A 16,588-nucleotide genomic window follows, 5' to 3' on the forward strand; every position below is an offset into this window, starting at 1 on the left:
CATCTAGTCCAGAATCCTGTTTCACACAGTAGCCCACCAGATGCCGCTGGGAAGCTAGGAAGCCCACGGGCAGGAGTTGACAGCATGCCCTCTCTCCTGCTGTGACTCCTCTGCAACTGGTAGTCAGAGGCATCCTGCCTTTGAGGCTGGAGGTGGCCCACAGCCCTCCAACTAGTAGTCATTGATAGACCTCTCCTCCATGAAGTTATCCAAACCTCTCTTAAAGCCATCCAGGTTTTTAGCTTTCACCACATCTTGTGGTGACAGCTCAGAACCTGAGATAGCCCCAGAACTGGAATCCTCTGAGGCAACCCCTTTGGTGCCTGAGCTCCTTAGGCCAGCATCTTCAGAACCCAAGCCCACTACAGAACTAGCCTCTCACACACCACCATGCCCACCAATATCTGCACACCGGCACCATCAACAAGTACAGAAGCTGAATGAGTGGAGGAGGAGTTGCCACACTCCACAAGACTGCCCCCTTAAGGCTTCCACTCTCCAGGTAGAGAGGCAGAACCCAAGAGGAGTATTCTGAGTTATGAGGTACTTAAGGCTTCAGTCTGTCTCTGGCTCAAGTCAACTTGCTACCTTGGACTTCTCCAAGGTCCTATGGACTGGCCTCTGCCTCACCTCATGGCCAACCAGGATGGGGCACTAAGAGACCATGGCCTGGTCCACACTGTCATTTGAATCTAGGTTCAATGTGGGTTACTGACATTAGTGTGATTGTGTGAACCCACACCAAGGACCAGCAAGCACTTTGGCATGGGATCACACAATCACATTAATGTTGGTAACCCACATTGAACCTAGATTCAAACCAAGCCTTTGCTGGCACATGTCCCAGGCTGCAGAAAGATTCATGTTCAGTGTCTGCATTTTGGAATGGAGTTTGATATATTTCTTCTTGTTCTCCAAAATAAAATAAAAGTTATAAGAGATGCCAATAGTATTCTAAGCCCAATAATTGTATTCTCAGTAGAAGAGGCTGGATTAATATTGATATGGGTGCAATTACCTTTATTTGTAGGGCAGCCTCTTGATCCTTCATTACCCATCAAAAATTCATTCTCCAATGTGATCAGTGTCTTGACTTTTGGACAGCGGTTCTCTCCTGAAGATGAAGACTTCCAAAATCTGCTGAAATCCATCACTTTTGTTCTAAAATTTGGAGGTAGTGTCCCTCATATTGTGAGTCATCTTTTACTTTCCTTAATAGTTGAATGCGTCACCCATAGCCCCAATCTTGTTATTAGTTATCAGAGTGAGGACTGAAAACAAGTGATTAGAGCTTAAGAATAGGGAGACCCAGGGCTAAATCTCTGCTCAGCCTGACTAATAGCCTAATTTACCTCTCAGGATTGTTGTAATGATGGAAGGGGACAAGGATATATATATATATATAAAAGTCATATATATATGACTTATGCAGAACCCCAAAAGCCAAATTCCAACCCAATCTGTCAGGAAGGGCCTTGTTTCCCACTCCCAACTGTCAGCTCAGATGACCAACAATTTTATCGGACCCTCCCCTGTCACTGCTGACTCCTCCAGCTCATTCCCCCTGTTTCGCCTCTGCAGCACTGCACTGCATCTCTTCTCCTCTGTCATCTCCCCTCTCTCCACCCTCCCATACCAAACCCCCATGCCAGAATGGAGAACACAACTTTCTGTCCCATTCCACTTTGAGACCCTAGAGAAAGCAAAAGGGCTCTTCCCCCCCGCCCAGCATTTAAAATGCAAGCTATGGAGAACAAGGCAGCTCATCAGATACTCCTTCTGGAATAAAGATCATGGACCGCAGCCTGTCTAGTGCCACCACCTGATCAGATGCTGGGTTCTCCATTCTGGGATTTTGGGTTGGTGTGTCTGTGTCCGGGGACAGAGAGCAGAGGTGGTGGAGGAAAGATATTGTGTCACTGCAGAGGTGTGGCAGAGGTGAAAGAGAGGAAGAAAGAGCAGGAGAGGACAGGAAAGTGGGAGGGTCTTGGACAGAGATATCGGAACTTCAACAGAGATCTGCCACAGAAGTCATCCCATGAAATTGATCGCCAGGAAATTTAGGACCAGCAAACAGAGGCACTTTTTCACACAACGCATAATCAACTGTGGAATTCTCTGCCACAAGATGTGGTGACAGCCAAAAACCTGGATGGCTTTAAGAGGGGTTTGGATAACTTCATGGAGGAGAGGTCTATCAATGGCTACTAGTCAGAGGGCTACAGGCCACCTCCAGCCTCAAAGACAGGATGCCTCTGAGTCCCAGTTACGGGGGAGTCACAGCAGGAGAGAGGGCATGCCTTCAACTCCTGCCTGTGGCTTCTAGCAGCATCTGGTGGGCCACTGTGTGAAACAGGATGCTGGACTAGATGGGCCTCCTTGGGCCTGATCCAGCAGGGCTATTCTTATGTTCTTATGTTCACAACAGCAGGGAGTCTCCCTGCAGTTCAGGCTGTTTTGGCGGAATTCCATTTAGCAATTCCCGACAAATAAAAGTTGATACTTCTGTTGCATCCTACACAATGTACATCCCTTATATACTACAGAGGGGTTCTTAGTAGAACTGGGGTGTAACATGTAATTAACAACAATTCACAAGAACAATGATGTATCCTTAAGCTCTGAGAGATCAAATTGAACTAGCATCTGCTTTTTCTGATCTGTTTATATGATTGTAACAAGATAAGAACATAAGAAAAGCCTTGCTGGATCAGGTCCAAGGCTTTTCTAGTCCTGCACCTTGGTTCACAGAGTGGCCCACTAGGTGCCTTGGTAAGCCACACAACCAGGAGATGAGGGCATGCCCCTTCTTCTACCACTCCTGCTCTGTAACTGGTATTCGGAGTCATCTTACCTTTGAACATGGAAGGTAGCCTATATAATGAGGACCAGTAGCTATTGGTAAACTTGTCCTCTGTGAACTTGTCTATGCTCCTTTTAAAGCCATCTAAGCAAGTGGCCATCACCACAGCTTTTGACAGAGAATTCCATAGATCAATTATGTGTTGTGTGAAAAAGCACTTTCTTTTATCGATGCTAAATTTCCGAGTGATCAGTTTCATGGGATGACCCCTGGTTCTAGTGTTGTTAGAGAGGAAGAATGACTTTTCACTTTCCATTTTATCCAAACCAAACATAATCTTATAAACCTCTATAATATCTCCCTTAGTCACCTTTTTTTCTAAATGAAAAAGGCCCACATTTTGAAAGCTTACCTCCTAAAGAAGGTGCTCTAGCCCCCTCTTGGTTGCCCTCTTCTGTACCTTTTCTAGTTCTACAGTATCCTTTGTGTGATAGGAGTACCACTACTGTACACAGTATTCTAAATATGGCCTCATAGATTTGTATAAAGGCATTATAATATTAGCAGTTTTATTTTGATCCCCTTCCCAATGATCCCCAGCAAGGTATCATAAAGAAGATGATTGCTGTTCTTAACCCAGGTGCAAAACTGTAACCTCTTTTGTGTATTGGGTAGTACTTAGCTTGGTGGTTGCCAATAGCAAACATCAGGTGAGCTGGGGAAAATACTCTTTTGGCACATTCGCCATTTCATGTCAGTCTCCATTTCATGACAGTCTCCATTTAATGTAAGGAGATACACGAAAAGACTTATATCCCATACTACAATCAAGCTTTGTCAAATTTTAGTGCACACAACTTAATATGAAGCTATGGTATGAAGGAGGAAGGAAGGAAGAAGTAATCATAGACAAATCACCACTTCGTAGACGTTAGATTCATAGCCGAGTCTTGACTTCTCATGCATGGGGCACCTATTAAGATGACCTGTCCCAGAGGTTTATGTAACCAGGGATTCCTAATGACTCTGGGGGATTTTCCTGCTACTAGGACCAACAACTTTATCAATGCTCTTGTATGGAATTGGAAAATGTCCTGTGCAGACACAATTGCACCTAAACATCCCACTAGGTGAGGCCTAACCTGACTTTTGGTTTTCAGTGGATGTTAGAGGAATGAAGTGTTTGGGACAACGAGACTGACATTGGAGGAAATCTTGTGATAAGTCCAGCCTAACAGAGATTCGAACTTATTTTTGAGATTAGTTGGTGGTGGTGGCAGGGAAGAAATCTGACTTTTCCAACACCATTGCTTCTGCTCCTTGTTGGCCAGTGGAGCTACTAGAAGTCATGCAGAGCTTAACAGCATCTGGATTGCAACATAATGCAAGAGATGATTTGGTAGCCTGTAGTAACCAGTTTGCTTTACATTTTTCTCATATGCATTCTGAATTAAGGTTTATGACCAATGTGACCTTGGGTGCACGCGTGCACACACATGCGCGCACACACACACACACACACACACACACACACCCTTTCAGTCTCTCACAGATTCCTTTCAGCTTGTAGTACCTGAGATTCATAAATGATCTACAAGTCAGGGTAAGGAACAAAGTGTCCAGATTTGCAGATGACACTAAAATATTTAGGGTAGCAAAATCTAAAGCAGATTGTGATGAGCTCAGAAAAGATCCCTCCAAACTGGGTGAGTGGGCGACAAAATGGAAAATGTGGTTCAGTGTAAGCAAGTGTAAAGTGATGCATATTGGGAAAACACCCCCCCCCCCCGCCAATTCACATATACACTTATGGAATCTGAGATGCGAGTGATTGACCAGGAGAGAGATCTTGGGGACATGGTGGACAGCTTGTTGAAAGTGTCAACTAAGTGCAGAAAGCTGTGAAAAAGAAAAATTCCATGTTAGGGCTCACTAGGAAGGGGATTGAAAATGAAACTGCTAATATTATAATGCCTTTAGCAATAGCAATAGCAATAGCACTTACATTTATATACCGCTCTATAGCCGGAGCTCTCTAAGCAGTTTACAATGATTTAGCATATTGCCCCCAACATTCTGGGTACTCATTTTACCGACCTCGGAAGGATGGAAGGCTGAGTCAACCTTGAGCCCCTGGTCAGGATCAAACTTGTAACCTTCTGGTTACAGGGCGACAGTTTTACCACTGCGCCACCAGGGGCTCTTTATACAAAATTATGGTGCGGCCACACTTGGAGTACTGCAAACAATTCTGGTCACCACATCGAAAGAAGGACATTGTAGAACTGGAAATGGTGCAGAAGAGGGCAACACAGATCAGGGGCCTGGAGCAGCTTCCTTATGAGGCAAGCCTACAGCATCTGGGCTCTTTAGTTCTTATTTATTTGTTGTTTCTCTGTGTAAACTGCCCTGAGCCATTTTTGGAAGGACAGTATAGAAATTGAATAAATAAATAAAATAAAATAAATAAAAGAGGCAACTATGGGGAGACATGATAAAGGTGTATAAAACTATGCATGGAGGAGAGAGTAGACAGAGAGAAATTTTTCTCCTTCTCTCACAATACTAGAATCAGGGGTCATCCATGAAACTGATTGCCCGGAAATTTAGAACAAACAAAAGGAAGTACTTTTTCACACGGCTCATAATTTATCTATGGAGTTCTCTGCCATAAGATGTGCTGACACCCACCAGCCTGGATAGCTTTAAAGGGGGCTTATACAAATTCATGGATGGCAGGTCTATCAGTGGCTACTAGTCTGGTGGCTATAGGCCACCTCCAGCCTCAGAGTCAAGATGCCTCTGAATATCAGTTGCCGAGGATCAACAGCAAGAGAGAAGACATGCCCTCGCCTCTTGCCTGTGGGCTTCCCAGAGGCATCTGATGGGTCACTGTGTACAATAGGAAGCTAGACTATATAGGCCTTGGGCCTGATCCAGCTGGGCTGTTCTTATTTTCTTATGTTCCTATGAGAGTTTTCTCATGTAGTAGCACATTAACTAAGAGTCATGGCTGGTCTAGAAATAAGCCTTCTGCTACCTGTCTTTCTGGGTATTGTTTCAAACCACATCCTTCCTTGTCAGGGCTGGGCCATGGGGAGAGAGGGTAACTCAAAGTCCAAAGTCTGGAATGGAAGGACTGAGCTTGAACAGGAGTAAAGAAATACACCAGGAACTGGGATTAGCAAACAACTCAGGAGGTCAACGCCAGGGATCCAAGCCATAATCAGGAGACGTCAAAGCTGAAGCCAGGGGTCAAGAAAACAACACACAAAGACCAAAAGATCCTTGACACTGAGGGAATTTTATCAGATAGAAACCTTTCATACCCTTCCTGTTCCAAAGGAGATCCATTGAACAGCCGGGCTGGACAAGGCCAGCCCAGAATCTGAAAGCTCTATGTTTTGGGATGGCTGTTGCGATTCAGCAGTCTGCCACACATGGGGAATCTGTATGCAGAGATTAAGGCTTTTTACCTCAGCTCAGACAGTCCAGGACTTTTGTAATGGAATCTGATTGAATCAACAGTATCTGGCTGAATCTACTTATTGAAGCCATGCCAACCTTCAACCTTAGACTCAGCCTACTACTTCCTCCTTTTAATTGTATCTTAATTGTATCTTAATTGTACACCAGCGTGGTGTAGTGGCTAGAGTGCTGGACTAGGACCGGGGAGACCCGAGTTCAAATTCCCATTCAGCCATAAAACTAGTTGGGTGACTCTGGGCCAGTCACTTCTCTCTCAGCCTAACCTACTTCACAGGGTTGTTGTGAGGAGAAACTCAAGTATGTAGTACACTGCTCTGGGCTCCTTGGAGGAAGAGCGGGAGATAAAATGTAAAATAAAATAAAATAAAAAATAAAAATCTCTTTCCCATAACCTAACTTGGAAATGTTGCAGTAAAAAGGATCGATTTTCCTCTTTGTCCATTGGACTTAAAACATGATAACAATCTGAATTAATTTTGTGGGACCATAAGTGAAAACATATTGGATGAGGGTGAGGCAGACTCAGTTTTATGGTCAAGAAATGGTTAAAAGGGTCTGCATAAGCCAAGCTGCTCCAATTACAACTTGCTAACAGCACAATAAACTCCTGTTGGTATGTAAGACAGCCCCCCCCCCGCCCCTTTGCTATCTGTAGATAGCAAACCGCTGGCCAGCAGTCTCTCAAGGCCACAAGCTGTAGGGGAGTGAAAATAGTTTTAGCAATAATGCAGAGAGAAGGAGGGGAGGGAATTGCTTAATTATAGTTAGTAGGGAAATGTCTGATTGGTAATAATTGTAAGATGACGATGCTTACTAATGAGAATTGAATCCACAATATGTAAATTGCTATGTGTATAAAAGGTGAAGACACAATGTAAACAGGGTCTCAGCCTTTGGAATTTATTCCGCTGGGACCAAATTGCCGGCAATAAATCTGTTTTCTCTCACCGTGGGTGTCAATCTCTGTCTCAGAACCCGGGGATTTCTGCTACAAGGGGATGATCTTGGCTCTCAACTCCCATTCATATCTTTCACTGAAGTAAATTTATAGGATCCAGCAGATGTGGGATCCAGAAGAAGCTGTTGAGTCCCACCTTATGTCTCTCAGTGAGTGAAAGATGAATACACTAGTCCTCAAAAATGATCCATACAATTATTGTTTACCCAAAGGAACTGTCTCATGTATCATGTTAGTGAAACTTCACCTGATAATGACAACATTTTGCATTTATCTTTCCTGCAGCTCTATGAACTGTTGCCATGGCTCATGAAACATCTTCCAGGACCTCAGAAGAAGGTATTGTCCTTACTGGAGGAGGCACTTTCATTTGCAAAGAAGAAGATAGAAAAACATAAAGAGCATCAGGCACTGCATGATCCTCAGGATTTCATTGATTTCTATCTACTTGAGATGGAAAAAGTATGTGTTGGCTTTTTATGTAAATACAGTCATTCAATAAATTATTAATTTTCCTGCAGTGATATAACAGCAACAGCTATGGGGCCATTAATGAGATTTCCTGGGCATTATTTAGGAGTATTAAATTGAAGATTATTAAATAAGTACTTTTCTCTTAAGTGTTCTGATTGGTCTATTCCCCTTTCTTTTGAGAGAATGAAAGAGTACCTGCTCTCATGGGCGCAACTAGTAACTTCCATAACTTTCCAGTCACATGTGCCTTTGGGTACAAAAGCCATATTTGTCCTAGACAAATACACAGAGGTGCTCCTAGTTAATTTTGGAGCCTGGGCCTAAAGGCTTTTGGAGCCCCGCCCTGCTTTGGAGGGCCCACACACAATATTTGTAACACGTAGATTGTTGAGGGCATAAACAGCAACTGAACTCACAAGAATATTCCCCTTCGGGGATGGAGCCACTCTGGGAAGAACACCTAGGTTCCAAGTTCCCTCCCTGGCATCTCCAAGATAGGGCTGAGAGAGATTTCTGCCTGCAGCCAAGTGGAGAAGCCACTGCCAGTCTGTGTGGACAATACTGAGTTAGATGAACCCATGGTCTGACTCAGTATGTGGCAGCTTCCTATGTTCCTTTTTTTAAAAATTAGAATTTTTATTTTAAAGAAAAAAAGAACATGATTACATCTCTTGAATTTCCAGATTTCAAAATTTGTGTATGAATTAAAAATAGCAATCCAAAAAAGAAAAGAGAAAAAGAAACCTCTTCCACTCTGTTATCAACCATTATCAAATAACAAAGCTAAAGAGAAACAGGAAAGTTTGAGTAATATGGATTAACCTCATTTTTAAAAAAGAAGCCAAATTTCCGATGTGGGTGGCGAACTTGTGAAATATTGAAATTTATGAAAGGTTCCCAAGTTGACACAAATGAATCATCTGAATTATGCCGCTAATAAGCTGTAACCTTGGTGATTGAAACATATTCCCATAATTTCAATAGCCAATTGTCCATGGTCGGAGTTATCAGTAATCGCCAATTTGGAGCATAAAGGATACTAGCAGCAGTAATCATATATGAAGATAGTTCTGTGTATTTGGAGAGAATACTAGGTTTTCACATTTAACAAAAAGAGCCCTGGTAAATAAGATAAGTTTATATTTAGGATTTGCTGCATCTTAAAATGATTCTTTTTCCAGAACTGTTGGGCTTTACTGCAAGTCCACCACATGTGATAAAACGTGCCCGCATGGTGTTTGCATTTCCAGCAGTCTCCTGGGTAATTGTTATCCATCTTATTAATAATCATCAGAGTGGTATACCAATGAAAGGATACCAATGAAAGGATGTCTTATATCAATTTTCTCTTAGGCTGATGTTTTGCTTCCTATGTTCCTTTGAATGTAGTGATATAAAACAGGTATATTGATGCAAACATGCGTTAGCAGAAACATTTCAACACACAAGACAGCATACTCCCATCCCATATGTTTCTTTCTCCACTCCCCCACACCCACCCAAAGCAGAGGTCATGCTTGGCCACCAGGCACAATGGCGGGTGGGCGGGCACCACCCAGGACAGACTAAGGTGAATTTAGAGACCCACAGGGGGTGTGGAGGCCCTGGTTTTGGGTCTGGAAGTCCAGGGGTAAAATCACCTCTGCAAATACAGCATGATAAAATTGTGAGGTAACTCAAATGACTGGGCGGGCATGGAAGTGGGCGGGTGGGGAGAGAGGCTAGGTATACTCATCTTCTTCCCAGCTAAGCAAGTTCTTGTTTTGGGAGTGTGAACCACACTCCCAGAGGACCAGCGCTCCATGGCACACCGCTCCATGGCCGGGAAGATGTGTCCTGGCCTCTGGGAATCCCGGATCGGCATGCAAGTGCGTGGGGCATCCTGGAGAGACCCCCAGGGCCAGGAGGCTTGTTTCAGCCTCCCGGTGAGGGTCTCCTCATGTGTTGCTGCACCGCGACAATACACGATCAAATAGACACAGTTAGCAGAGCATGGCTAGTCCCAAAGGGGAGGGCTGCAAAAGTGGGTTACCCGCTTTGGAGGATCCGGGCTCACCTGCAAGCCTGGTGGTTCTGACGCTCAGCTGAAATTGGGCTAGGCTCCTTTAGCCTGATTTTGGTTGATTGTGAGAATCGCCTCACTATTTCTGAGGCCCTTGGTTGCGGTCTAGTAATAACAGTAAAATGACAGTAATTCATTGTAGATGACTTTTCATCCTTCCTATTGTCAACAACAGGCCAAGAATGACCAGAACTCTACCTACAATGAAGAAAACTTGGCTCAGTGCATTATTGAATTCTTTGTTGGAGGGACAGATGCAACTGGCGTTACTCTGCTTTTGGCACTGCTCCTCATGGCAACTCATCCAGATATCCAAGGTCAGAGAGACAAGAAATGTGAGGAAGGACCAGTCCTGATCCCCATAGGAAAGAACATTTGATTTTCTTAACAGAATTCCTCTAAGATTTCAGACGCATCTCAGATGACCAAGTCCAAAAACATCAAGTAGAACCCCAGCTCCAAAAATGCTTCTTAGAAGCAACTTTCATTGAGTGAACTCAGTTGTCACATGGGAACCGGTGAGGTGTTGCACACAAGCAGTGTGAAGCTCCAGAAGGAGGTTTGCGGGGAGAGCAGATTAGACCCACTCTCCCTAGAGACGATCACTTACTCTTCGCCTGCAGTCTGTCTGTGGTTCACTCAGCATCTCCAGTGGTTGGGTGCAGGGAAGCGCCGCTGTGCGGTGCCACCCCGAGCCCCAATAATGCACTGTGTGAGTGTGTGGTGCATTACTGGGAGCCCCCTTCCCCCCTGAGTGTGCCTGCCACACAGACACACATGGCAGACACATGATCAACAAAATGCGGTTAAGGGAGTGCTTGCTCCCTTAACCTCATTTAACAAAGAGGCTGCTTAGGTGGGTTTGCCACCGTGTGGCCACCGGGATTGGCTGCAATCCTGGAGGTTCACATGAGTGTGCAAAACCAGGCTGGGCTCTCTTAGCCTGGTTTTGTACACTCATGTGAATAGCCTCTCTGTTAACATTAACTGGCCTGGGTTTAGTCTAAGTTTAATGTGCGTTGCACTAATATCATTGTGTGAACCCATGCCACGGTGTTTTAGGCCCGATATGAATCCGAGATACCTTCCTTGGCATGGGATCACACAACCATGCTAATGTCAGTAACCCGCCTTAAACCGCTATTAAAAGATTGTGTGAACCAGACTATTATGTTTTATGAAACAAAGCTAGATTATGTTTTATGAAACAAACTTGATGCTAACCCAATCTTGATTTTGCAGAATCAAGATTTGTGTCCCACCTCTTCTTTTTGTCTCCCATGTAGTCCCTAGATACAATCTCAAGCTGTTTAGTCCCACCTTACTAGTGGCAAGGCTTTGTCAGCTACTCCCCAACTACACGCTCTACCTACAGTACTTATCCTCCAATTTCTTTGGCAGCTCTTGGCACAGCAAAGAGTGTGCAGCTACACACTCCAGCTACAGTCGCTCAAGCTCAGTTAACCATATCCTGCACACTCCCACTGTGTAACTCATTTCACCCAAAGTGTACTTTCAAGCTGTGATTCACTAATGCAAACACCATTGCCTGGAATCACTTTAACACCTATTGTCCAACATGTGACTCTGCATAGTACTTGTTCAAGGAGCATATGAGTTGCATTCTACAGCACTAAAAACATTTGCCACATTGTGAAGTAACTCTGCTATTTAGAAAGCGGTGATATAACTTGCTGAGCTATTTAGGGTTGTAAACGTTATAACCAGCACTATGTATTTTGTACAGTGTAATTCTTTTAATATAGGTGCCATATAATATCTTTAATATGACCTGGAGACAAACCTGGCTGTCACATTTTGAACCAGGTGACTACATACAATGACTACATCCTGACTACATACAAATAAGGGTATGGACGAATGGTTCATTGCAAACTGGTTTGCCTCGGACCAGGGCTGGTTTGAAGGTCTGATCATGGACTGAACCCGGGGCAGTTCGGTCCATGATTGAACAGAACCAGACCTGGTTTGGGCAAACTGGTTTGGTAATGGTAAGGGGTAACCAGGTGGGGTGGTGAGAGAGGTAAAAGGTTGCATGGCTGCTTGATTCTGCACGGAGGCCAGAACGAGTTGCCGCCAAGCCAGAAGCTTGGAAAAGGAGTGGGGAGCACACTTGTTGGGGCTATGCCAGGAAGGGCAAATGGCGGTGAGCAGCTGTGCCGCAGTTGCGGTGGCTGGGTAAGCAGGTTTTACCTCTCTTGCTGCCCCCGCCGAGCTGCCCATTACCTTTGGAAGGGCCCCTTACCCGCTGTAGTTGTAAAGGAGAATCCTCCCTGAATTTCCATTTACAAGTATATTGGTCGTCCAAACTGCTGAACTAGTTCGGTCAAATGAACTGGACCAGCTGGTCGGTTCGACCGAACCACTTTGGAGCAACACAGAGAAGTTCAATTTGATTCTAATTTGAACTGAACCACATTTTTCACTTTGTGCACACCCCTACATAAAAAGGCAGCTCCACATAGAGCACATTGCAGTAACCAAATCTGGAGGTTGCCAGCATATGCACTACCGTTCTGTGGTCCACAAAATACTCATTAAAATGTCACAAGGAGTAACTGATGGTTTCAGATTCAAATTCAGGGAAGGAGGGGCATTTACTAGCCTTCTCACAACCTGGGCCAACTCCACTGGAAGTGATCTTGCAGATACAATGTGGGCAGAAAAGGATCACTTCTTTGCCACACTAACTTATAGAGGCTATTCCCATGATCAGCCGAAATCGGGCTGGGGAGCTTAACACGATTTTGGATGATTGTGGGAGCCACCAGGCTCGCAGGCGAGCCCGGTAGCTTCCAGGCGGTTAACCCACCAAACTACCCCTCCCCTTAAACCGGGTTTGCGGAGTGAGCACTCCACAAACCCGGTTTTTCTGATCGTGAGTAGCTGCAGCGTGGCTCTGTGGCATGGCTACTCACAAGTAGACCCCCCCAGAGGGGAGGCGAAAATCTGTCTCCTGGCTCTGGGGGTCTTTCCAGTATGCCCTGCATGCTTGCGCAGGACATACTGGAGCTTCCGGGGGCCACGCGTCCCCCGAACTCCCCAGCTCCTGCTGGCTCCGTCACAGAGCCAGCAATTATGTGGGCAGCTGATCCGGCTGCCCAGGGCTCCCGCCCTGCTCGTATGCAGGTAGAGTGGGCTTAGCCTGCTCTCCCCACTTAGCTCCCCAAACTGGGTCTCACTGATCATGAGACCCGGCTCATAGTCTTTTTAGAGAATGCTGATGAAAAGATAAATAATAGGGCTGTGTTAGGTCCAACAGTCATGTCGAACCTGATATGCGCTCTGTTAGGCATTCTCAGATAGAGTTCTGTCAAGACAGCAGGAAACCCCAGCAGTTGGAACTGAGACAGATCCTTGTTGGGCTGAAATTCAGTGGGAGTTGTGACATAGTTGTTGGACCCTTGCCATCTCCTGCTCTCTCCTCTCCCCTGTGGTGGGGATGGTCCTATCTATCCCCAACATAGCATCCCTCCAGGCTGTTGAAGGTGTCTATTTTATGTTTCTTTTTTAAGATTTTGAGCCCTGTGGTAACAGGAAGCCATTTTTATTTATTTTATATCTATGTAAACAACTCTGGGAACTTTTTTTTGAAATGCAGTATATGATATTCATAAGAATATAACATAAGAACAGCCCTGCTGAATCAGGCACAAGGCCCATCTAGCCCAGCATCCTGTTTCCCACAGTGGCCCACCAGCTGCCTCTGGGAAGCCCACAGGCAAGAGGTTTGTGCATGCCCTCTCTCCTGCTGTTGCTCCCCTGCAACTGGTATTGAGAGACATCATGCCTCTGAGGCTGGAGGTGGCCCACAGCCACCAGACTAGTAGCCATTGATAGACCTATCCACCATGAATCTGTCTAAGCTCCTTTTAAAGCCATCCAAGCTGGTGGCCATCACCACATTCCATGGCAAAGAATTCCATAGATTAATTATGCACTGTGTGAAAACTTACTTCTCCTTGTCGGTCCTAAATTTCTCGACCTTCAGTTTCATGGGGTGACCCCTGGTTCTAGTGTTGTGAGAGAGGGAGAAAAAATTCACTCTGTCCACCCTCTCCACCCTATGTGTAATTTTCGTTGTATCCCTCCTGTTTTCCTGGCACCAGGTGGGAGTCAGGAGACACCATATATGATAGCCACATGACTTGCCTTCATCTCACCCTGTCAGTTTAATGCTTATTTAGGTTTCTGTAATAGAATCTCAGAGATTAATTTTATTGATTTCCTAATGATTGTCTCAATTTCCTGAGATGAAAATAAAGCTTTCTTTTTCACCCTCTTCCTCAGAGAAAGTCCACCAGGAGATGGAAGATGTGTTTGGTTCCTCTTCCTTAATCTACTATCGAGATCATAAGAAACTGCCATACACCAATGCAGTAATTCATGAGATCCAGCGTACCAGAGTTCTGCTCTTATTTGGGTCTCCTAGACAAACTACAAAGGATATCAATATGCGGGGTTTTCACATTCCAAAGGTACAGAAGATGGATGTGGCAGCAACACTCTGAAAAATCAGTTATTTTAACGCCCCAGTAGGCTTTTTGTATGTTCAAACCCCAAACTCAATGATCACACCTTTTAAAGCTTAGGAGTTTTATTCAAAGACTTAAGGCATCCAAATTGGTAACTGTGTGGCAAAAAATACATAAAATGGTAGATATGTTGCAAAAGCTATATCAAAATATAAGCATAAGCAAAATATAACATTCTAAGAAGCATAAAATATGAGGCATTTGAAGCTAAAATTAAGTGTGATGTTGAGCCGGGTCTCACGATCCAGCTCCAAGCAGTCTTGGAGGAAACTGTTATCTAGACCCATTTCTAATTTGCTTTAGAGCAGGCTACGAGGTTGAGATGTCCATGGTCGGTCTGATAGAAGACCTTCACCAGGGAATTGACAGAAGGAGTGTGACTGTGCTCATTCTTTTGGATGTTGCAGTGGCTTTTGATACCATTGATCATGGTATTCATCTGGATTGCTTCAGGGAATTGGGGATAGGAAATATTGAAATATTAATATTCTCACAATGGGGGGAAACCAGGCTAAAGGAGCCCAGCCCAGTTTCCCCCCATCGTGAGAACCACCGGGCTTGCAGCCGAGCTCGGTGGTTCTCTTGTGGCTAGCCTGCCAAAGTAGCCCTCCCCTTAAATGAGGTTAGCAGAGTGAGTGCTACACTAACTCCATTTTGGCGATTATGAGTCATCAAGACATGGCTCTGCACCACGGCAGCTCATGAGGAGACTCACGTGGGACATCCTGGGACTTCTGGGGGCCAGGTGGCGCCTGATTCCCGCAGCCCCTACTGGTTCCATGGTGGAGCCAGTAGTCATGTGGGTGGCCGATCCGGCCACCCAGGGCTCTGCAGGTGATTGTCTGCAGGCAGAACGGGCTAAGCCCGCTCTCCCCACTGAACCCTCCCAGGCTACACACACTGCTCATGCTGTGGCCAGTAGTGTTTTTAGCAGCTTGATTTGAGAACCTCACCCATTTCTTGATTGATTTGAGAACTTCACCCATTTCTTGAGGAGAATGACCTGAAAACAGTGGAACAGCAACTGGTAACCTCTAGGGTGGACTACTGCAATGCCCTCTATGAAGGGCTTTGTACATTGTTCAGAAACTCAAGTTAGTTCAAAATGCGGCAGCCAGATTGGTCTATGGCCGGGATTCTCAACATTGTGTCCCTAGATATTATTGGACTTCAACTCCCATAATCCCCAACCAAAGTCCACTGGGGCTGGGGATTATGGGAGTTGAAGTCCAATAACACCTGGGGACCCAACGTTGAGAATCCCTGGTCTATGGGATATCCTGGAGCCAGTTGCATTGTCTGCCAATATGTTTCCGCGCTAGTTATTAACTTTAATTCCAAACCGGCAGCATATTTAGATAATATTCTTATCCCTAAATTTAGGCGCCCATTTACTCTTGCCTGCCTAAACGCCCTTCCGATGGCTGTTAGGGATGGTAGATACAAAGGGATTCCATTTAACTTAAGGATTTGCCCTGTGGAATGGGTGCTGTAGAAACTACCCCTCATGTTATTTTATATTAATAATAATAATAATAATTAATAATTAATAATTCGATTTCTATACTGCCCTTCCAAAAATGGCTCAGGGCGGTTTACAAAGAGAAATAACAAATAAGATGGCTCCCTGTCCCCAAAGGGCTCACATTCTAAAAAGAAACATAAGATACACACCAGCAAAAGTCACTGGAGAGGTACTGTGCTGGGGGTGGATAGGGCCAGTTACTCTCCCCCTGCTAAATAAAGAGAATCACCACGGTAAAAGGTGCCTCTTTGCCCAGTTAGCAGGGGTTGTACATTTTACAGTGATGCTCGTTTAAAACTAATTTCTCTTCTCCTGGGGAAGTTTCCAGGGCACTCTGATGTATTTTACTTAGAGTTTTTGCTATCCAATTTTTGTAAAGAGATTACCTTCAATGTGGCTAGGTTTTGCTACATTGTTTGTACTATACGTTGTAGTCTCATGTAGTATTTTTTCTTTTCTTTTTTCTCTCTTCTTTCCCCTCTTTTCTGTTGTTGTTGTACTGTCTGATCTACAATTGTAAAAAAGTTACTTACTTTAATGCCCAAATGGCTTAGGTCCAGTTACTTTATAGAGCACCTTTCTCTACAAAAGAAAGCAGCACTATCTGTATACTACTTTTAATATAGGTAACTAACCACTAACTGAGTAAAGAAGCACCTTTTAAAAGTAGTGATTCTCTTTATTGAGCAGGGGGAGAGTAATTTCCCCTATCTATCCCCAG

The 16,588-nt window shown here is 44.6% G+C and overlaps 1 protein-coding gene across 2 annotated transcripts in view; it reads left to right on the forward strand.

The window, feature by feature from the left end:
- LOC128351116 (cytochrome P450 2J4-like) overlaps window positions 1–16,588 on the forward strand; it is a 50,501-nt gene that overhangs the window by 22,078 nt on the left and 11,835 nt on the right. For both annotated transcript variants that reach the window (XM_053310267.1, XM_053310268.1), the window contains 4 exons: window positions 1,031–1,191; window positions 7,536–7,712; window positions 9,962–10,103; window positions 14,098–14,285. In XM_053310267.1, the coding sequence (XP_053166242.1) occupies window positions 1,031–1,191; window positions 7,536–7,712; window positions 9,962–10,103; window positions 14,098–14,285 (668 nt within the window). The remainder of the gene's footprint in view (window positions 1–1,030; window positions 1,192–7,535; window positions 7,713–9,961; window positions 10,104–14,097; window positions 14,286–16,588) is intronic.

Source organism: Hemicordylus capensis, chromosome 3, assembly GCF_027244095.1.
Source record: "Hemicordylus capensis ecotype Gifberg chromosome 3, rHemCap1.1.pri, whole genome shotgun sequence".
NCBI classification, from domain to species: domain Eukaryota; kingdom Metazoa; phylum Chordata; class Lepidosauria; order Squamata; family Cordylidae; genus Hemicordylus; species Hemicordylus capensis.